Source organism: Ammospiza caudacuta, chromosome 1 (genome assembly GCF_027887145.1).
Source record: "Ammospiza caudacuta isolate bAmmCau1 chromosome 1, bAmmCau1.pri, whole genome shotgun sequence".
Lineage (NCBI taxonomy): Eukaryota > Metazoa > Chordata > Aves > Passeriformes > Passerellidae > Ammospiza > Ammospiza caudacuta.
The window spans coordinates 96867002-96887906 of record NC_080593.1 but is presented as its reverse complement, the minus strand read 5'-3'; the positions used below and the strand labels follow the sequence as shown (position 1 = coordinate 96887906).

Here is a 20905-nt window from a genome sequence, read left to right as displayed (position 1 = left end):
GGGTTTGCTGAATACATGTTTATGCACAGCAGAAATAAGCCAGCAATAACCTGACAAAACTCCTCTGCCTTGTATCATCTTTTAGGTTGACAGTGCTGCTAAAGACTTACTCTCATCCTAATCAATTCAGATAGTAAACTTTCAGGCTACTAGATTAGCATGTCAGGGGTAGGGACAGCCTACTCTCCTGTTCCACTTCCAACAGCGATGCCAGCATTTTCTATAAAGCAATTCAATTGTATAAAATAATCAAATTAATCAAATAAATGTACGAAATAATCAAATTAATTAGAAATTGAAATTGCTTATTAAAGGAAGTATTTTATTTTTATTAAAAAAACACTAAACCCAGAAATATTGGAATACAATAAAAATTCAGCTGGAATGAACAGTGACAGACCTTTCAACATTTGATGGCTGCTGGGTGCCCATTGTCCCTGGTACCTTCACAGCAGGGAAGAGAACATACTTGCACATTTCAAAGGAACAATGTATCCCGAATAATTCTACATTTTTGTTTACAAGCTTAGCAGTAAGGCCAACGACTAAGAAAACTTTGGGATTGAGCCACTATTTCCTTTCTAAAACTAGTAACTCAAAAACTAAATCTAGGCAAAAACAAAAATATAGACTGGCCACTTGTCAGCACAGATCACTTTCAGTGTCTGTCATTCTGGCATTCATCACACCCAGTCCACATGTTAAAACCTTTATATCACTTCAAGGGATCCCTGTCCCCATCAGCAGTCAGTAAGAAAGAAGACAAAATGCAGCTCATCGCTCTTGTTAGTCTGCTTAATGACAAAATGCAGAAACATTTCCACTGCTTCTTTGGGTAAGGTTAACAAGGTGAACTAGAACCGTGTCAGCCTCAGCTTGTTGTCTTTGAAACTTAAATTAAGAAACAACTTTATGGCTGTAATATCTATCTACCTCTGTAGCACAGAAGACAAGTACTTACATATGAACATTGTCTGCCCAAATCAATTAATGTATATAAACAAATAAAGAGAGAATTTATTTTTAAGGAAATCACTACCATAATAAAGTCAGAGCAGGCAGCAATGTAATTGTCCTTGCTAGGTAATGACACTAGACTCACAATATCTTGTAATTTAGAAAAAACTATTTTAATACAGAAAGTATAAAATTTGATTCTAAAGTTACTCCATGGAACTGGAAAGATTGGACACATATATTCAATTTTTATATGGATTCATATTGTTAGATAAACAGTATCAGATATGCATTGTTTCCAAAACAACTGAATGTTCCAAACATTCCGTAAGAGCAGATATCAGCTCAGGTTGGCTGATAATTGGGACACTTATTCATAGGCCAATATGTAAGGCAAGTATCTAGTCTCAATCAGACAAGGTTAGAACACGGGAAAACAGAACAAACAAGAATTTAGAGAAACATCATAAACAGATTTTACACAACTTTCTTAACAAATGCCTTGACTGACACATTTTCAGATCTGGCTTCCCATCTAGCCTTTCAATCTTTTACTAAAATACATTTCAGTGAAGTTTTTCTGGAAAAAGCGTTTAACAAAATGTGTTTAACAAAACTTCTCGTTTACCAATTACACTCCACAAACCTGGAGGGAACAGCACACACACTGTTTTATTACTATGCATAAAAGTCAATGTTCTCAAAACCAGTGTTGCTTATGTAAGGTAAGGCATCTTCACAGCATGGCTCTCAAAAGAAGCAATTCCTTAACCATAGTAACAAGTGTCTATAAAGAAGTCTTCCTGAAAATAATTTCAATATAGCCAGTGAGAAACAGACTAACCATGTAATGTTCAACAGAGAGGAAAACCTCTCACTTATATCAATATGTCTCTTTGATTCCTCAATTGCCTATTAAAAAATTTAGGCAATTGCATTTGTTACTGCAAACCTTGCAGGACCAGTCTTGCTTGTTGGTGTCAATCTTAAGCATCACCAGTTTACTGTGTTTTTTGTTGTAGCAGGGTTGTTTGTTTGGTTCTCAAAACAAGGAAATTAGTGACCTAATTAGTTCAGTAGTTTGTTCCATACCAGCTATTTACCTTTTTGGTGCTTACATAAAGCACCAAACTGACTATAATATATTCCTTGGTTTCTTCCAACCATACAAACTCAACACAGACTTTACCCTCTGAATCTGCATAGTCTGCAGTATAGACATGACCCATGTAGTCATAAAGGCCGGATGACTTGGTAGACAATTCCATGCGGACTGGATCACTAAAACACCAGAAGGGCATTCCAGTTTCATCTAAGAGAGTCAGATCCATCACAAAGCAGTCCTACAAACACAAGCAGAAGAGATTATTTCCCTATGTCATGGCAAAGTAAGTAGAGGTTCAGAGAGTTTTGTACAGAGGCTAAAACCTCAAAATACAATTGATAGTGCTTCACTGACCTACTGCAACAAATACTTACTTAGAGGTTTCCTGCAGAAATCGAAACTGCAGCCTACACACATCAAATGCTGTGCTACAGAAGGTACCACTGCCAAACCAAATCAAACATTACTTCTTGAACATTTTTAAGCCTTTTACATCTATTTTTCTCAACTATTCGTTACTTTACCACTCAAAGAATGATGGTTCCTTCAATATGAGAAAGTAACCTAAGTTTAAAGTCAGCTGCTAAACTTGTGTGAATGCAGCAATGCTTGCAAAGATACTCAGGGACCACCCAAGGCAGTGCACACACAATCACCCTTCCAAGCCAGCTGTATACAGTACTCTCTTTTTGGGAACTGAAGGCTCACAGCTTCAGTTCTCAAAAAGGTAATATAAAGAATCTTGATGTAATTCCTCTGCTTACAAATTCTTGAAAATATTTCTTTACAAGATTACACAACTAGATAATTTAAAAATGTTAATGCCAATTCCTTGGTCTTGGCAAACTGATAGTTTCACATATCCCTTGGAAGCATAGGAGTGATGTGTCATTGTTAGTATCAGCTGTTCCTTATTCTCATGAGTTCTGAATCATTAAATGAATCAAATTATCTTAATTATGTTGTATCTGTGCTCCAAAAGCGTAAACAAACCAACACCACATATTCCATGCCAAAAAAATTCATTTGGAATGCTTTATTTCTCTGTACTACATAGTTGTGCTTCTGTTGCTCTAACATTGCTTTCACTAATACTTACTTCAATCAAACAACACAAGGGCAGATGACACAAACATGAGGCAATATGATACACATAGTTTCCCTAAACTTTCTACTGTAGACTATGCTGAAAATACAAAATTCAAACTGAACCTAATGATGGTGTAATAAACTTATATGAGCTACAGAATCACTGGAAACATGAAAGAATCACTGTTTTCTGGTCTGACAGCTTGCATATGAAAAGCTAATTATGAATAGTAAAGTGGGATGGCGTTGGGATGGTGGGGTCTTCCCATGCATTTCTGTCCTGGTTCTGGTCAGGATCTGGTTAATTTCTGCAGTATCCAGGAGGGAGCATGGCTAAGAGGCTGGTTTTTCTACACCGCCTCACCCCATTTCCAGGGCCAAGGAAAGAGCTTTCTTCTCCTTAGGGGTATTGCGCCATGGTCAGGTTGTGCTCCATGGTGAGCATTTGCACATGAATCACTCCCCTCTCTTGTACATTCTTGTTGTTAATATTGTTGCTGTTACTCTCAGTTTTCTTATCTCATTGCTGCTCTTATCTCAACCTTGATCTTTACCTTTTGGGCCTCCACCTCTCCACTCCAGCACAACACAGGGGAGAGGAAGGGGAAAGCAAGCCAGTGGAGTGTGATTTGGAGTGGTTACAGTAAGAACACTTAATTGGAAAATACCATTCCTATGACAATTTCCAACTATCTGTACTTTGGCAATTAATTTTTTGTAAAAAACCTAGAAGTGCCAAGGAAGTTTTTAGGTTTTTTTTGTTTCTTTAAAGTATTATCTAAAATTCAAATAAATTCAAAGTAATGGAATGTCCTACTTTTGTGGCTGATGTTATCTGGCCTTCACATGCTTCAAGAATTTTAGAGACTTTTGGTAAAAACTACACTGAATTCGACCCACAGCTACCTGCTGACATATTCCATCTCTCATCACAAAATGAGGTTTAAAAAAACCACTGTACTCTTTATTTTGTCCTAGAAATAAACATTAAATATAATTTATGCTGTAAGCACATAGAAAAATGATTAAAATTGAAAAAACTAAAGACTACAGCCATAGCTCTCTGTTTCCTCTGACAGATAATGTAAATTCTTATGTACTACTCAGGATTTTTTTCATTAAAAAAAAAAGACTCTGCCAAGCAGCTGTTAATCCTATAAAATCATAGAATTATTTGGGTTAGAAAGGGCCTTTATAAGTCATCTAATTCCAACTCTCCTGCCTCCCCATGCTCAGCATGGAGTGTCCAGTTTAAATCTACTCTCTTTCAGTTTAAAAACATTGTTCCTTGTTTTGTGACTACATGCCTTGGTAAAAAAAGTCTCATCAAACAGTATTCCATTCCAAATTTATACAGGATTGGCAGAAACAACATTTTTATTAATTCTGAAGGTTTTTTCCAAAAGAAGTGCCGAAATTGAAATCAAATGTTGAACTAGATGATTTTTCAGTAGTGCTTAAATCATATTTATCAGAATCTTCACAGCTTCTGAAATATTCATGCTGATAAAGTATATTTAAAAATATGTGCCCTCACCACTATTGCAAAAGCTACAGAACCACTCTGAAACTTTGTTTGAAATAATTCTTTTAGGAATTTTATCCAATAGAATGTGTGAGCATTCCTCTAAAATAAAGAGTTAATGTAGCTGACTGATGTACCTGACTGGAGCTGGTGCTGACTGTGTGGATGTGGATGTAGTTTCCTGTGTCCACTGGAATTTTAATACTCCCCAGCAGTTCCTAACTTTCCCTGCACATACAGCACAGAACTGCAGAGTATTTCCCCAGAGGTTCAGGGCTTATTGCTCACAAAAAAAACCCCAATCAACCAACCAAAAAAATCAAACCAAAAGAAATAAAAAACACAAAACAAAAAATAACACTCTCACACCAAATTAAAAAAAAATCCTCACAAAAAGTACATCTGCAGTACATTTTTTTGTCCAGCATTTCCATGGGCTGGTCAGTCACAGCATCTTTGCTGAGAGGAAAGCAATTACACACAGATAATGGGTCTATCATGCAATCCAGAGTCTATGAGAGAAAGGAGAAAACTCTTTTCCTGAAAATTCACTTTTTTTTTGAATATTGGAATAGAGGTTTTGTCTGGTTACAGACAGCTTCTACAAAACAAAAGGTTGTTTAAAAATTAGCCTATTTAAGATGCACAAACACAACTCTGTTTTGAGGTAAGCATTTCCAGAAACAAAGAATATTTCTGACCTTTACATTGCCTTTAAATACATCTGTTTCCCAGCATATGCCAAGTGTCCCAATAATAGGCAAGTGCTTCCTGTTATCCTTTAAGTTTACAACTACGAGCCTCACGTAGCCATTTTCAATGTCACCTGAAAATATAAACAATATACAACATTACAGCAGCATAAATCAAACTGAGCTCAAGTACACTGTAAATGTTCCCTTATCTCCTTTCCATGTCTTTTTCTTCCCACTCACCAATAAGAAACCCTGGCATACACCAACAGCTAAACATCAAGCACTTTATAGAGGAATCAAATTGCAGTTTGGAGCTTTGATTCTGTGATTCACAGTAGAAACTGCAGGTAAAAAAATCTTTTGTATTTTTTTACTACAAAAATAGGAATGCTACCTAAAGAACTTACACAAGGATGCAAGGAGTAAATTTCACACCCAGCATTTCAATTTCATGCCACCAGTGCCTCCATAACTTCCCATTCCCCAGAAGTCAAGCTCAACACTATCACACAAAATAAAACAATGAGATACCTCCCCAACCTTGTTTTTTTCAAGTTATTTAAATCTCTTATGTCTGACTGGAAACTCAAATAACCCAATACAAAAGGCACACAGATAACTATTCCTCCTTAGAAAGGATAATGCATCATTTGAATTGACATGAAGTATGATTTGATTTGAATCAAGTTTTTAAATTATTGATTTTTTCATTTTTTAAATAGCTTTCCAAGGCCCCTGGGGTTTTTTTGGCAGAATAACTATGATTTGTGATTTTTTTTATTACTACATATAACCATATTTCTTTGGAATCTCTTCCTCTCCTCTCAAAAGAGATTGGCATTTCTTTTTAATTTTTTTTTCTTTTGCTGTCAGAGAAGGAAAGTTAACCAGGGAATCCAACAGTCTAATTATAACTTGAGGTACATCATAGTGAACATGATCTGACTACAAAGAAAAGAAAAAATAAAAGCATCACATCATGACACAAGCAGATTTCTTGGTAGGACATCCCTTAAACAAGTTTCCTTGAACAAGACATAATCTCTCAAAAGAGCAAAACAAAAGCACTAGAGACCTCAGTAGAAAAAAGAAAGTATCTAGCACATGCAGGAGACAGATACAAAGGGAGAGAAGAATTCCCAGGAACACAATGCTTGTCAGGATCCAGTAGTAGGTCCTGGATGGTAAGGTAACAAGTGAAGGGACTTGCAGAGATTTAAGATGCAAGTGACAGAAGTAAAAAAGGCAGAAGTGTTTTGCCTGTGATTCTCCTTCAATCAAGCCCAAGCAGCAGCATGAGGCTACAGAAGCAGCAACATCAGGAAGGCTGGCTGTGAGTTCTGTGGCTGCATCCAGCATGCAGTGGCAGCAAAACCTCTGCTTGGTGGCTACTTGAAGCAGATAGTTGGAGGCAGTGATGGAGAAGGAAAGCTCACACTTTAACACAGAGGCCAAAACCTTCTCTGAATTGGTACTGCAGATCCAAGCAACTCCCAAGATACAGCTGGCTGCAAACCAATGCTGGAAAGGCATCACTCACCAGTGGGGAGTCCAAAGAACAGTTACTATGGAAAGCAAGCTGCCCAGCACATGACAGAGAACAGCTGCAGGTTTTTCAGTACAGACACTGTTTGGAATAGGAGTGTGAATACAGTGAAACCAACATGACTATGCCCAGGAAATGTTTTGTAGGAAATACTTCGTTATAGTTGAAGGAAAATGCAATCCTCCAAACTGTGATACCCAATTTCAGTGAAGTGCAAAAGAAGTCAGTGAGAAAAATGTAAGCAGAATTCATTGCCAGGATCCAGCTCAAAGTAGAAAAAGGCCATAAGTTACCACGTGTCCAAATGGTCCAGTTCTAAAACCTCAGTAAATCAAATTCAATGACAAAATTTAATTCAAGAATGGAAACAGGCAACGGATCATGCATCTGATGGCTAATTCTTAATGGGTTGGTTAATCCAAACTTTATATATATTTTTTAATATAAAAGCTCTATTTCAGTCCTCACATTCAGGAGGAAGGAAAAGCCTGCCTAGAAACAAGCAAGAAACTGAAGGCTAAGTAATGAAATCTCCCCTTCCTCACCCCAGTAAGATGAGAAAATGAAATTAAAGGGCAAGATAAGCTATGTTAAACATACAAAGAGAAACACAGAGGAAGCAAATTGGACAGGGCTTTCCTCAGGCTGAACCAGACTTTGTTTCATTGTCCCCTTATAACATCTCTAGTCCTTGATTCATGCAAGACACGCATAGCAACCACAAGCAAAGCAGCAGAGTAAATTACAGGGAACAAATATTTCCAAATAAAGGTAATACCAACAAAGAGAACATATAACATGTAGACAAACCTCAGGGGAATGAAACAAACAGACCAATAATTCCAAAGAACTTGTTTAGCTAAAAGCCAAGAAGTTTGTTTTGCTAACCAAGTCTTTCTTGCAAGTTGTCATTTGATTGGTATTTTCAGAGGAAAAGCTATGCTTAACACTTATTTGGGAGCCAACAACAGCATTATCACACTAAAATCATTATTCAAACTTGCAAATCAATCTTCAAGGTCAAGCAAAACATTTCAAATGTCTGATATGAAATTTTACAAACAAAGCTTAACAGTTCTCTAAATACACCAAAATCAACCCTTACATTTTGCAAGCACAACACATCATTTTACATCAACAAGAAATGACATTGAAAAGCAAAAGCTTAAAGTACCATGAGGCTACAAAGCTGTGCTTAAAAAGTTGAAAACCTAGGTAAATACATTTCAAAAATATTTATGAAGAAGTTGGATCATGGCTTCTGGGAGTCATATGAAAACCTGTCATAACTTCCTGAAAATAAGCAAAGTTTTCTAAATATTTTCAATTCAGTTACAATATATTTAACATATTCATCCTACAGTACCTGTCAATGAGACCATATTACAAATTCTGTTTACATGAAAAGGAGCATAAAATAAAATGCTAAACCCCAACCAAAACAATGAAAAAACAGGTAGTTACTGCAATGCAAATATAATAACAGGAAAAAAATCTGTAGCCATACACATTCCATCTGCTTGGTCCAATGAAGTGTGATATAACCTTTTTTAATTTAATATTGAGAATTCAGCGAAATGAACTGAAAATGGAGTAGCAAAGTGCAGCACAATATTAATATATACTAACAAAAAGCAGACAAAAATTAATCTTGAACAAATCAGTTATTCTGCAAAATACAAATGGGCATTCTCTGGTAACCCAGGAATGCCTAAATCTTCTTAGTGAAAACCAATAAATAAGTAAAACAACAGAACTAGCTCACAACTGGTATGTGCCTCAAGTTGTGGAAACTGCCATGGGTATGTTGCATCTATAATTTAAAATAAAACTGGACTGGGTAGAGAATTTTCAGAAATAGCAAGACTTTCCAGTATGTTGCAGGACTTCCATGCTTCAGAGTCCTCTCAGAGGATGGGACAGAGTGCATTATTAAAATGGATCCTAAAAATAAAACACAAACCATCCAACACAACCAGTTTGGATAAACCTGGCCACATTCAGCAACACCATGTTCACCAGAATGAGAAAAATGAATAACAAATCACAATGAAAAATGTGACAGCACACAGCCATATGCTGCCTCACCACACCTTTTTGGAGGAAGTCAAGCATTTTCCAAAAGAAATTATTGTGCAAGCACATGGAAGGGATTAGATGACAAATGTGCTTATTGTCTGCAGAACCATGGCTTCAGCTGTCTGATGTCCTTTGAGACCAGAATCTGATGGCTGTCACATTGCTGAAGGTCACAAAACTAAAGCAATTCAGAAAACACTTGTGAACATAAAACATTCTGTAACTTGCAAAGTGAGATGGCATCACAACTGTAGCTCATGGACATTTGCTTCAATTTGCATAAACTTCAGCTTGATCTTTTGTGGAAGTAGCTTCTAAGCAGCAAGAAAGTGATACCAAGAAAGGAAGTATGCCAAATAATACTTTTTCTTGTGCAACTGTATTGCTAGAAGTATAACATTTTCATTTTAGAAAAATGTGATATTCAGCTTAACAAGAAAAACCCACTCCTCTGGCCAATTTTGAGAATATTTTTTTTTTTTCTGAGAGCATAAAGAGGACTCTTGTACTACATAACACTTCAGGTAAGATTTCTTGCTACATGCATAGACTTTCGCTGTAATTTTATCCTTAGAAGTCTTCCTTTAATTCAAGCTTGGCGCTTTTCTAAAATCTGAAAACATGTATATTTCAGGTTCAAGGACAACAACACTCCACACTGCATAAGGCTGCAATCTAAAGCACAGTTCTTGGAATCACCAAATACAAATAAGAAAAACCAAACCAAACCACGGGGAAATTCCGCAGCCCTGTAAAAGAACTCACGGCTGACAACAGCGCCCTCTACTGACAGAAAAACAATATGTTCTGAAACCCACACCGCTCAGGAGTGCCGGTATCAAACAAAAATACTGGGGAGCAATAGTTAATTTACAGTACTTAATTCTAAATTAAATTAATGGCAGTGTACAATTTTAATATTTGAATCTATCTTTGATTACAGAAAGACAGCTGTGTAGCTTATGAAGTTATGCTGAAGTTAAGTCAAAAGAGAGATCACCCATGTATTTTTCAAAACCCCAGTACAATTATAAATTTGGGCTGTATGAGAAGAACAGGGATGGCCAATTATGTCTCAGGGAAAGAAACGCTGAGAACAGAATGAAGCAGCAGAAGAAGACTGAAACTGTTTTCCACACAATGAAAGGGTGCCAAAACAGGCAACCTTAAGCTCACTAAAATAGAAACTCTAAATCTTAAAGTTCACAGTAACTTGTACAAATGTATCTATACATTTAATCTGCCTGCTCACCCAAAGTATACTTGAGGAGAATTCTACAGAAACAAGATTCTAATACGTATCCCTCTCTCCTTTATACAATACATGTGAAAGAAACATCAACCTGCACCAAGAACTGTGCCAGTGTATTATTAATGTAGCACAGAACTAAAAGAAAAGACCCAGAAAATCTGCAGAATTTGTGTGCCAGGCTGACAGTGTCAATTAACAGCAGGCAGACTTCTTACAGAGCAGGCTTAGGATGCCACACAAAGCACCATGCAGATATAAAGAAACCACATCACAAACAGAAAGATAGCTTACTCTTAAAATTCCATTTCAGTTTCACCCCTTAAAACAGAGAAACTGGATATAAGAAGGAAAGATGCAACAGCAGGGATCATTTTTAAAACAGACATTATTGCCCCATCAACTTTACGTTTTCTGCAGAAGAGGCACTTGAAGGATCCACAGAGGTACATGCAGTTTCTGCCATGCAGATCAAGATGCAGCCTGTAGTCATGCAGTCCATATTCTGAGTCAATATCATCCAGTAAAGGTCTATTAGGTGGAGGAGAATATTGACTTGAAAAAAAAGAAGATAGAATTTAGCAAGGGAGGATGACTTAGTAAAGATATAACACCTGGGCCAACATTGAGACCGTCATCTTAAGACGGTTTCAAAATCAAACATCTCTAGTTCATCATGCTTCTTTTAAGATACTACAGTGTCTAATATTGCTGATCAGCTGTTCAGCCTACCCAAAGGCAGAAAATACAGCAGTCAACTTTAAAAGGTACATCTGGTAAACTTCAAAACATGGACTTGTCTACAAAAAAAAAAAAAGCATCACTCAACTGCACATATAAAAGTCCACTAGCTCTAGAGACTTCTCTGAAATAGCAAATATTGAAATAATTTTGTCTGAGGCTAGCTAAATAAGTACTGCACACAAGTTACCTAAAGAGACCACATGCCAGAGGCAACTGAGCAACTTCTACATAGGATTCAATTTGTTACTAAGGGAGATGGTGTTAAATCTTACATTCTGTGTAAGAAGAGCCACACTAAGTTATAGTGGGCATTTAAGACTACTGGTAGATACAACAGTATCTGACCAGAAAGCTGAGTGGGAAATAAATTCCCCAAATACTATTCTAAAGCTAAAAAAACATACAAACACTTCATAGGAAACCCAGCTACTTTCTCAAAAGGATTAAAAGATTAATGCAGGCACCTCACCAGTTTACCAGAGTTTCCCCCCTCTTACACAAAGGTCTCTCTCTCTTTTCTTTCTGTTTCAGATAGAAAGAGGAAATAAGAAGACTGCTTGTGGACAGGGAGAAAGTGTGCGCAGTTTATTTCTATCTTTCTCAATATGGCAAGTACCAGTACACTTGTATAACTAAATTATCTTCTTAATAGCATAACAATGGCCACGTTTTAGTATGAAAATGCTTCTACAGTTTTTTATTTAGTTACTGTAACTGTTGTTTATATTAAACAAGAATAGTTAATTACTGCCTAAATATAAACCTCTTACCAGCAGCCAATTTTAACTGTAAAATTCAAAGCTTTATTCAAAAGGTTATCTTTATTACCCACAAAGGAAAACTTACACAGTAGCAGAACCCAAAATGCTTCTACTTACACAGTAGCAGAACCCAAAATGCTTCTCTCAAGAAGGTGATTATAATGAAGATTCGCCATAACAAAAGCAATTTCATTTTTCCCCTGAAAAGTTAATTAAAGTAGATGTATTTTCATCTGGAAATGCTTTTTTTCACAAGGTCTTTCTGAGCATTAAAATTCATAGATAAATTCTGCTGCTTATTACTCTGTCAATTACTATAATAATGTTAGTAATGGCTTGCTTTAACACTTGGACTCGTAAAACCTTTACTGTCTTTTCACAAGAATACAGAATAGTTAGAAAAGACTGCAACACTCTTGTATTACAGGGAAAGAGAGAGAAGCCAGCTATGGCAAGGCAAAAATTTTGAGAGCAATCCAAGAATTCTACTTCCCTAGCTTCTACTGACCACTTTAAAAAAGATACCTAAAAAGAATCAAACAGCACTTATTCCTGACTACTGAAGCATCAAGTTTATTTTCATGTCTAAGGAACTATTTCCAAAGAGGGCTAACATCAGTGAGGAACACAGAAGTATTTAATAGAAATTGTGAATTTCAAAGTAAAAATTGTGTCTTCACCAGATTATTTACTCCTGGGAAAACATTAAAAACATAACCTTCTATAGTCAAAAAAACATCTATGTGACAACTAAATAGAGACAGAGGCACGTATTTACTTCAACAACACAGAATGCTAAGATCTCAGGTTTTTTTCTTTAAATGCATTCTTTAAATCCTACATTTACAAACACCCAAGTCAATAGGAAAATTATTCACTGCCATACTTTCCTGAAATATGGGCAACTACTGTTTTCATCTCTCTGGGTTACCAGAAAATTACATCCTCTATTCAAACTTTTGGCTTTTTAACTACTCCTGTATATTCATTGTACAAAATTACTGCTATAAAGGATTTAACTAGGGAGGTCTATCAATCACATAATTTCTCAGTCTTTCTCTATCCAAATACCAGGAGGCCCACATAACCTGCCCTTGGTTTCTGTTATGCAGCTATGTACTAAAAAACAAGATGTGTGGCATTTACAATTATTACACCCACTGACACATAACTACCTCGTATTACTGGGCCTACACAGAGAGTGAGAACTGCTGTTCAGAAAAACAAGCAGGGACAATATACTAGATTGAGGCACTCCATTTTCAACAACTATGTGGAACTTGGTTATGATTAAACCATTTCCAGGTGCTGAAAGAGCTCTCTTTCCAAGCATGGATGGGGCCGATGCATAAGCAAGACCACAGAGCCAACAATACAGGGACACCAGTCTACAAAACTTCTGAAGATACGAAAGAAACGGTTGCTCATTTAGCAGAGCTTTTCACAGACTGAAACAACCTGTAACAGGTTTATGCTGGTCAGGCAGTCTCAAGTTTTCTAGGAAATGGACTTTCACTCTTAAGAGTGAAAGGATAGTCCTTCTGCAGTTTCAAACGTTGCCTCTGGTGATTGTGCACACTTGAGGCACCATGCTTGCAGATGGAAATTAGACAACTTCCATGAATTGTTCACAGCCTCCCCATGGAAAGTTCCTTGCCAGTGCCAAATAACCTAAGTCAATGTCAACAGCACGACTGAGGGGAGGAAAAAAGAGCTGCCACCTCTGAACTGAGATCAAGAGCAGAACACCTGAGATAGGCTTCCATAGCACGCAGCCCTGCATAGCAACAGGCAGACACAGAGGTCCCTGTGCACCCCATGCAAAGATGCAGACTCCTTTCATGTAGAAATCTACTTTAGATGTTCTGCACTGCCCTCTAAAGAGACTCATATCTACACTCACCCTACAGAGGCTAACTGCTTAACCTAGACTCTTAATACAAGAACTTAATGCCCCCAAAAGGGCACGATTTACAGCATTCCTACTGGTGGAGCAGGATACAGCTACCTGGTGATGTAAATCAAAGTTAAGTCGCTATGTGGGAACTCATCACTTTGAGTGATATGGACAGGCAATGGCATGAATCACAGGAAGAAGCACTTCTCAAACCATTCTATTGAAAATTACTCTAGGATATCGAACTTGGGCATGTGAAGACTGCAAAATAAGTAAAATTGAACACAGTATCTAGTATAGAAGGATACATAACTGATCTTTTAATTAGAAGTAGATTTCTTTATGCATTTATACTCCAGTGACAGCTCTTTAGGATACAATAAACAATCCACTTACAGTCCCTACACGTGTTGCATGGTTACTAGTTTAGACAACATCTTTCAAAATCCAAATGGAAAAAAAAAAAGAAAGATTTTTTAAAAAAACCCTCCCCAAACCCAAAAAAAAAAAAACCCAACTCTTTTCCTTCAAATAGTAAAATACTGAAACAAAATGTTATCTTACCTTCCACATTCCTACTAGCAGTCCTGGACTCAGACTGAAGAGCTGGACAAGCTCATCAGCACCAACCACTACACTATTTTCAGTCAGGTTAGCAAGATGGTATTCAGCAATCAAGGAAAATCGACGAGGTCTTTGAAAAGAACATACAGAATGTAGCAAAAGTTTATGTCTCCTTAATCATGTAAAAGTTCAGCCTAATTACATTTTTAACTCTGAAGTCTGACCGGCAAACATGATGAAAATGGTTTTGAAAGCATTTGGCATGCAGAGTCATAAACTATACATTTGAACAACTACAGTGTACTAGCAGGATCTGAACCCTTAACAAGATAAGAAACAAAAAACACTATATGACCTTCTAAAATACTCTTTTAAAAAACTTATGTGCTTGCCCAACTTTTCAAAATACAGAATTACTTTACAATTTGTTTTTGATAATTTATTGATACTATACGGAATCACTGAACATTTATCACTGTGAAGCAAAATTCAAAGGAAAGAATCAAATTGTATATATAATGAATTAAGTTTGTGTTATTTGAAACTTTCCTTTTTTAGATTTTTTTTATTTTTTACCTATAATTAAAGCCATTTAGCTCCAAAACACTCTTAAATATAAGTTCATGGACACTCTTATTAACTAATGACACATTTAAAAAAGAGCAGAGTTTGCATTACCTATTCAGAATGAAGAAAGTCTTTCTAAAATCCTTCTCAGACTTAGGCTCTTATTGTATTCAAAACAGTTCCTAGATTTCCACTGGTATCACTGTAGTATCACCTACAACTACACACTGAACACTGCCTGGGATGGGGCATCCACAACCTTCCTGGACAACCGGCTCCAGTGTCCCACCACCCTCACAGTAAAAAATTTCATCCTAATCAACATCAACCCTTTCCCTGCACTTACAGTCTTAACAGCCATCAGGCCTGTCCCTGCACTTACAGTTTTAGCAATGACCAATACTGAAACTGGTGAATCCACTGCCTTCATCTATAATCACAATTTGTAAAAACCTGTAACTCTGTGAAATAAGTATATCAATCGCCTGCAAGCTTTCTTTTTTATTTTCTACATATGAATCATCATCTTGGCAAAACAACTACATTTCCTATATAATTTGACTGCAAGACTTGGTCAGCTAACTTTATACAAAAGTTTCTCTTGATTTATTTCTTTTTTAAGTAAATACTTTTCTTCTGGTTGAGGAACCCAGTGTTTTGTAGGTGAATAATTCTGTCTCTTTTCAGAGCTCTATGGCTAGGGGCTTTGTGTAAGAAGCATGTACTTGACACTGCACCTACTATACACATAGGCCCAGATGTGTGCTAAGCTCCTTGACAGCAAATACCTCAAATAGACACTTTTCATTTAAATACATTCTTAGACTGTAACAAGAAAAACCACTGTACAAATTTAAGTTATAAAACAAGGGACAGGCTGTGGACTGTGTGACTTTATATGCATATATATGCTGAAGATTGCATGCATAGTAAAACACCAAGTTCTCTAAATTCACACACACACCTACCAGACAGAAAATAAACTTTAGCAACATAGATTACCTGACTGTAGCCACATAAATACTGATGAACTTTTCCAAGCTAAATTTCTCACAATAAATTCTCCTAGATTTACATTTTTCTTTCATGCTCATTTGTGTCTATACCTTAGATTAAGCTTTCCAAGTCAGGACCTATTAGTCTGCATATCACATGCCAATAGCTACATTAACCTATGAATTAATTTCATAGCTTGCTGGATTATACTATTTCTTGCTGAAAAGCTCTACCAAAGAAGAGAAGAACATAGAAAATTGCAGGGAGGCTTTCAAATGAAGAGTTAACTTCTTGAGTCAAACAGATGTCAGATAGCTCATACAGACACATTATCAACCAGTTGCACCCAAAAAAATCCTCAAAAATCCTATGTCAAAACTCACCCATTGTTGTTGGGAGGTATGCTTTGGTCAGGAAGCAATGGTGTAACTCCAAATAGCTTCAGGGTTGACAGGATGTCTAAGCATGGCCAGTCTGTACCATGCCAAAGTACAGTAAGAGATGTGTCCTTAAATGATAGGTTTGGCTTCTCTACTACATGTTCTTTTCCATTTTTGTCCTTTAAGACAATTATCCAACTCAACCCAGAGACTCTGTTATTTAGGAATTGAGAGGGGAGAGGGGTGTTTAAAAACAAATTCCCAAAGTGATAAAACTTAAACTATGCTGTCAATAGAATTTTTTAATTTCTACTAGCTGCTTCTTATGTTCCTCAGTTTCAGTCATTTATAATTATCATTGTATCTTCCCATTATGATACACATTTTTTAGCTCTAATTCTATACCCCCCCCAAGTCATTAATATTTTATACATTGTTCTCAAGTAAATCTTTGTGACAAGGCATTGCTTACTTCATAGCTTCTTTGTTTTTACATGGAAGACCTGTATAAGGATCTAGAAATTTAACAAGCCGCATTACTCTAGTTTTGAAGGCAGATGTTTTTTTGAAGATGTATTCTTTCTTCCAGTACCCAGGCCCTTTATCGTGTAAAGCAGCACAGCCCAAAGAAACAGTTTCTGTTTGTTTAGACTTCATTTTCCAAATTGTCCGTTTTGGGTGCAAAGAGCTGGAATAGAGTTTCAGCCAAATTCCACTGAAAATAAAAACAGAATAAAGAGGAATAAATTTCAAGAATAGTTACTTCATTTTTTATATGCACATCTCAGCTACCACCCAGCATAGTGTTAGCACAAAACAAGTCTTGTCTGTCTTTCCAAAGATATGGGAGCCAGCATGAAGCTCTATGATAGCACAGTCATAGTCAGCAAAGTAAGTGAAAACTGATAAAGGTTAAGCAGAAAATTTTGAAAATTCTACCCCAAAACAATGATTCATCCTCCTCATAGAAAATCAGCTAGTGGGAAAAGTGGTTTAATACCTCCTATTCAACAAATAATCTGTTCACTTCAAGTTTCACAGATCCAGCTGAAAGTGGTGTGGAGGAGGACAATTCAGAATCACCTTTGTTTGGTGGTATCAATGTCATGTTGATCCCTTCTGCACTCTCTTTGGGAAAGCCCACAGAAGACATGACTTACTGAAGTCAAAGAAATGTGACTGTAATGATGGGCTCATCTCTTTCACACCAGGGAAACTATGAGGTCACATTTCAGCCTCTCACGCCTCTCACCAGTATCTCTAGGACAGTTCACAGAATATCGAGTACAGGAACCTACAAGAACTCAAACAATAATCTTGAGAATACAGGTTGCCAGTAAGTTTTCTCATTCTGAAGTGAGCTAGACACATAGTGTACTGCACTAAAAAAAATAAATAGCAAGGGCAACAAATTCTTAAGAGACATTTTCTACCACTTATCAGCAAGATTACCTTTACCAGTTCTCACTTATCCTCAGGCAAACTTACACTAGTGAGTATTGTATGGCATCTTCCCCTCTCCTCAAAGCATTCAAGGACTAGATCCATCCCACACTGCCTCCTACCCATCAAAACTATTCTCAATTCATCAGCCACTGAGAATAAGCCCCCACATGCTGAGAGCCAGGCTCTGCTTATTGATGCAAACCTATTCAGGGATTTTGCAAAAACCTTCCAGCCTGCTGCTCTGCAGATACATACAGAATTCCCCACTGCCATTTTTTGAGATGAAAGTGTCTAAAACACACAAACCAATAAGCTACTGTGACTTGTAAAAGTGGGGTCACAGTCAACATGAGTTTTCAACCTTCCTTTCACCAAAAGCAGGGTGGAAAAGGTAACATAAAGGATAATCCCATAACTGAAACAAAGTTTTAAGATACTTCTATTTTAAGACCATAAAAGGCAGCCAAGTTACCAGACAGTATATGATGGAGAAGGAAAATTCTTCCTTAACTACAAAGCTGCTTAGAATTGTCCAGTGATGAAAAAAAAGAGGGATGTCCTTAATACAACACCACCAGGGGAATTTGAGCTGTGTATCATCCAACTGGTCTTCATCAGCCTAAAAAGTCCAGTAAAATAAACTCCTATAAAACTCTCCTGTTAACTAGAAACCCCTTCCCAAGAGAGACATCCTTTGACGGAGGGAGATACTCTGCTGAATTATGCTGAAAAGACAGGGCTTAGTAGTAGGCATCTCCTGCATTTTGGAGTCGCAGACTCAAGCAATTTGGTTGACTGAAAACAGACTATAACAAATACCTAACATCCTCATACTCACTCTCAGTAATATATTGCTTCTTCCTTTCCCAAAACAGTGTTGTGCAAGCAAAGAAATTAGTTCAAGAAACTCAAAAATTCAGCTAGGGCAGAGAGACAGAGAACAAGATGAAGGAGGACTAGAATCACAAGTGTTTAGGAAGGTATCACTGCCCCTTTATCCTCAACTTCTGAAGAATTCAGGACAGATAAATCAAAAAGGCATCCAACAGGGAAGCACAAGTTTGCCTCTTTCACAACAGAATATAAGCCCTTTTTGCCTCAAATTGTTAATATTCATCTCAAGACCTCTTACTGGACATTAATTACTACAACAAGCCTTTAACTCAAATGCCAGAATCAGGCACATCATCATCAGCCATCACTTGACCACAATGCCCAAAAGACCCTGTGCTCTCGCTTCCTCTCACACAGGCACGTTCTTCTGGTGATCAGAATCCTCAAGTTTTTGCAGGCAGACCATACCTGTGAACTTCCCACACTGCATGATAGGAAGGCTGGAATACCCCATACTGGGGCACAGAGGGTGCACAAAGGAGGGGGGGGGGTCATAAACATCTTCTTGTCTTCAACAGCTATACTGGAGACATCAGTGCTAAGAACTGCTCAAGCACACTCATTATATGAGCAGCCAAAAGACAAATCACTGCATTAGGCAGCACAGACATACCACAATGAAAGACTCATGGTCCTGTTGCATCAAGGACAGCAGAAATATCCTAAAAAAGACACTCAGTCTAAAAACCAAGATCAGATTTGTCACAGAAATATGCAGGGACTCCAATTAAAACTTCTGTTCATACACTGCAAGACTCAGGGTCTTAAGAAGATCCATTAAAATCCATCAGGAAGAAATGACCTGGGTCCCACTGAACCAGTCAGGCTCCTAGATAAGGGAAAGTAACTCTTCCCCAAGTCCTATTTGTGCCCACACACTAATCTCTGTTGAGATTAGAAAATGGAAACAGAGATCGTTGAGATGGAGACAGATGAATCATCTTCCCCTGGACAGCCACAGTGATTTTATCCTGCCTTACCAACCTGAAGTGGAAAACACATGCCAAGACTGGTAATTTGTGTCAACTATGCAATTTTTATCTACTCTTACCTGCTGACAGCCTCAAAACCTTAATCTGGACTACAGATCTTCCCTTTGAATTCATCAGTTCTAAAGGTATAAATGCCAAGGTGAAGAAATTGATGCACCATACAAGTTTCAGTAAATAAGGGAGAAATAGATTAATACCAGGTACAGCAACCTCCTATAGAGGAAGACATTTTCTCATTCAGACAACACTAATGCAGTAGAATCCTAGAAAGAAAAGGATGCCCGGATCCTAGTTACCACATACCAACCTGGGTATCTCCTCTTTACCCTTTGACAAAAATTATCATCATATTGGAGCCATTTATGAACTCTGAATAAGCAATCCTTATTAAAAAATGTGTCGGTATTTATCTTTGTCTCTTTTGTCCTCATTAGAAATCACCAAAATTTCAGAAACAGAGCAACAGACAAAAAACACTAGTGGGTCACTTGATTGAATCAATCCTTCTGTAAAAACCTGATGAAAGAATTAAGTAAGTAGGACTCCAAAATTGTGAAAGCTATGACAATTTCATAAAGCTGCTGGAGACACACCATTAAGGATCACCGGAACTGAGAAGTTTGTGCAGGTCCATGTGAATTCAGACAGAAATTTTAAAACAAAAAAAAAGTGCTAACAGCAACATTTCAAAGTACTAGATTTAGTTTTTACCTCATAACTCCCATTAAACAACAGGCCCTACACAGCTAGAACTCCATGCAACACATGCTGCGGGCTGTGCAGGGCAATTTCAGCAGAGTAAGTGCCCATAGGTGCATGCATCAGCGCTCTAGCATCAGAGAAACTACATTAGAAGGACTCATAATTCAGGCAAACACATCTACTGCACAACTGAGACCTTCCCTCTTCCTTACTTATCATTGGCCAGCTCATGGAAGCGCTTATTCACACAGCCAACAGCCAACAGGGACACAGCATCCAAATAGGAAAATATCTTCAGCAGCATTTCTGATGGCATGCTGGAAAAGAAAAGAAAAATGAATACTGTTAGACATGCCAGCAAACTCCAGAAATGACAATGGCAGAGAATTTAAATTTCAAACCAGACAAAAACAAAAGAGGTGAAAACCAGCAGGTTGTAAACAGATGAATCAAAAATCACCTGAAGAGTTAAACTGTGGAGTTTGGGTTCTAATTTCATTCTCTGGTATGTGGCATTTTCCTAAAATAATTCATGACAACTTATTCAAGTGGCACAGCACAATTACCTGGAAAGTTTTGTGCTTGCACTTTCATTAAATTTTGTTAACTTTAACTATGTTTGACATGAAACTACCTTGTTTTGCTTCAGTTTCTTGCTGTTTGTACTATTATTTTAACATTTATTCCATAACCAGCATTTGCAAAACTGCAGATATA

At 37.2% G+C, this 20905-nt stretch overlaps 1 protein-coding gene across 1 annotated transcript; it reads right to left on the bottom strand.

Moving 5' to 3' along the window:
* Window positions 1–385: 385 nt before the first annotated feature.
* On the bottom strand, window positions 386–20505 carry FBXO15 (F-box protein 15). Its single transcript, XM_058805061.1, has 8 exons — window positions 20401–20505; window positions 16627–16869; window positions 16158–16367; window positions 14212–14341; window positions 11868–11950; window positions 10655–10800; window positions 5378–5502; window positions 386–2300 (listed from the first exon to the last, which is right to left on the bottom strand). The coding sequence occupies exons 1-8, from the start codon at window positions 20502–20504 to the stop codon at window positions 2031–2033; spliced, it is 1311 nt and encodes a 436-aa protein (XP_058661044.1). The 5' UTR covers window position 20505; the 3' UTR covers window positions 386–2030.
* Window positions 20506–20905: the final 400 nt, after the last annotated feature.

Excerpts from the sequence above, each read along its gene's own strand:
- FBXO15 (XM_058805061.1), bottom strand. The coding sequence starts at position 20,504 with ATGCCATCAGAAATGCTGCTGAAGATATTTTCCTATTTGGATGCTGTG. Across the intron at positions 16,368-16,626 it reads AAAAACAAAGAAGCTATGAA|AGTCTCTGGGTTGAGTTGGA; the intron begins GTAAGCAATGCC and ends CCTAAATAACAG. Across the intron at positions 2,301-5,377 it reads TATTTAAAGGCAATGTAAAG|GACTGCTTTGTGATGGATCT; the intron begins GTCAGAAATATT and ends TTGTGTTTGTAG.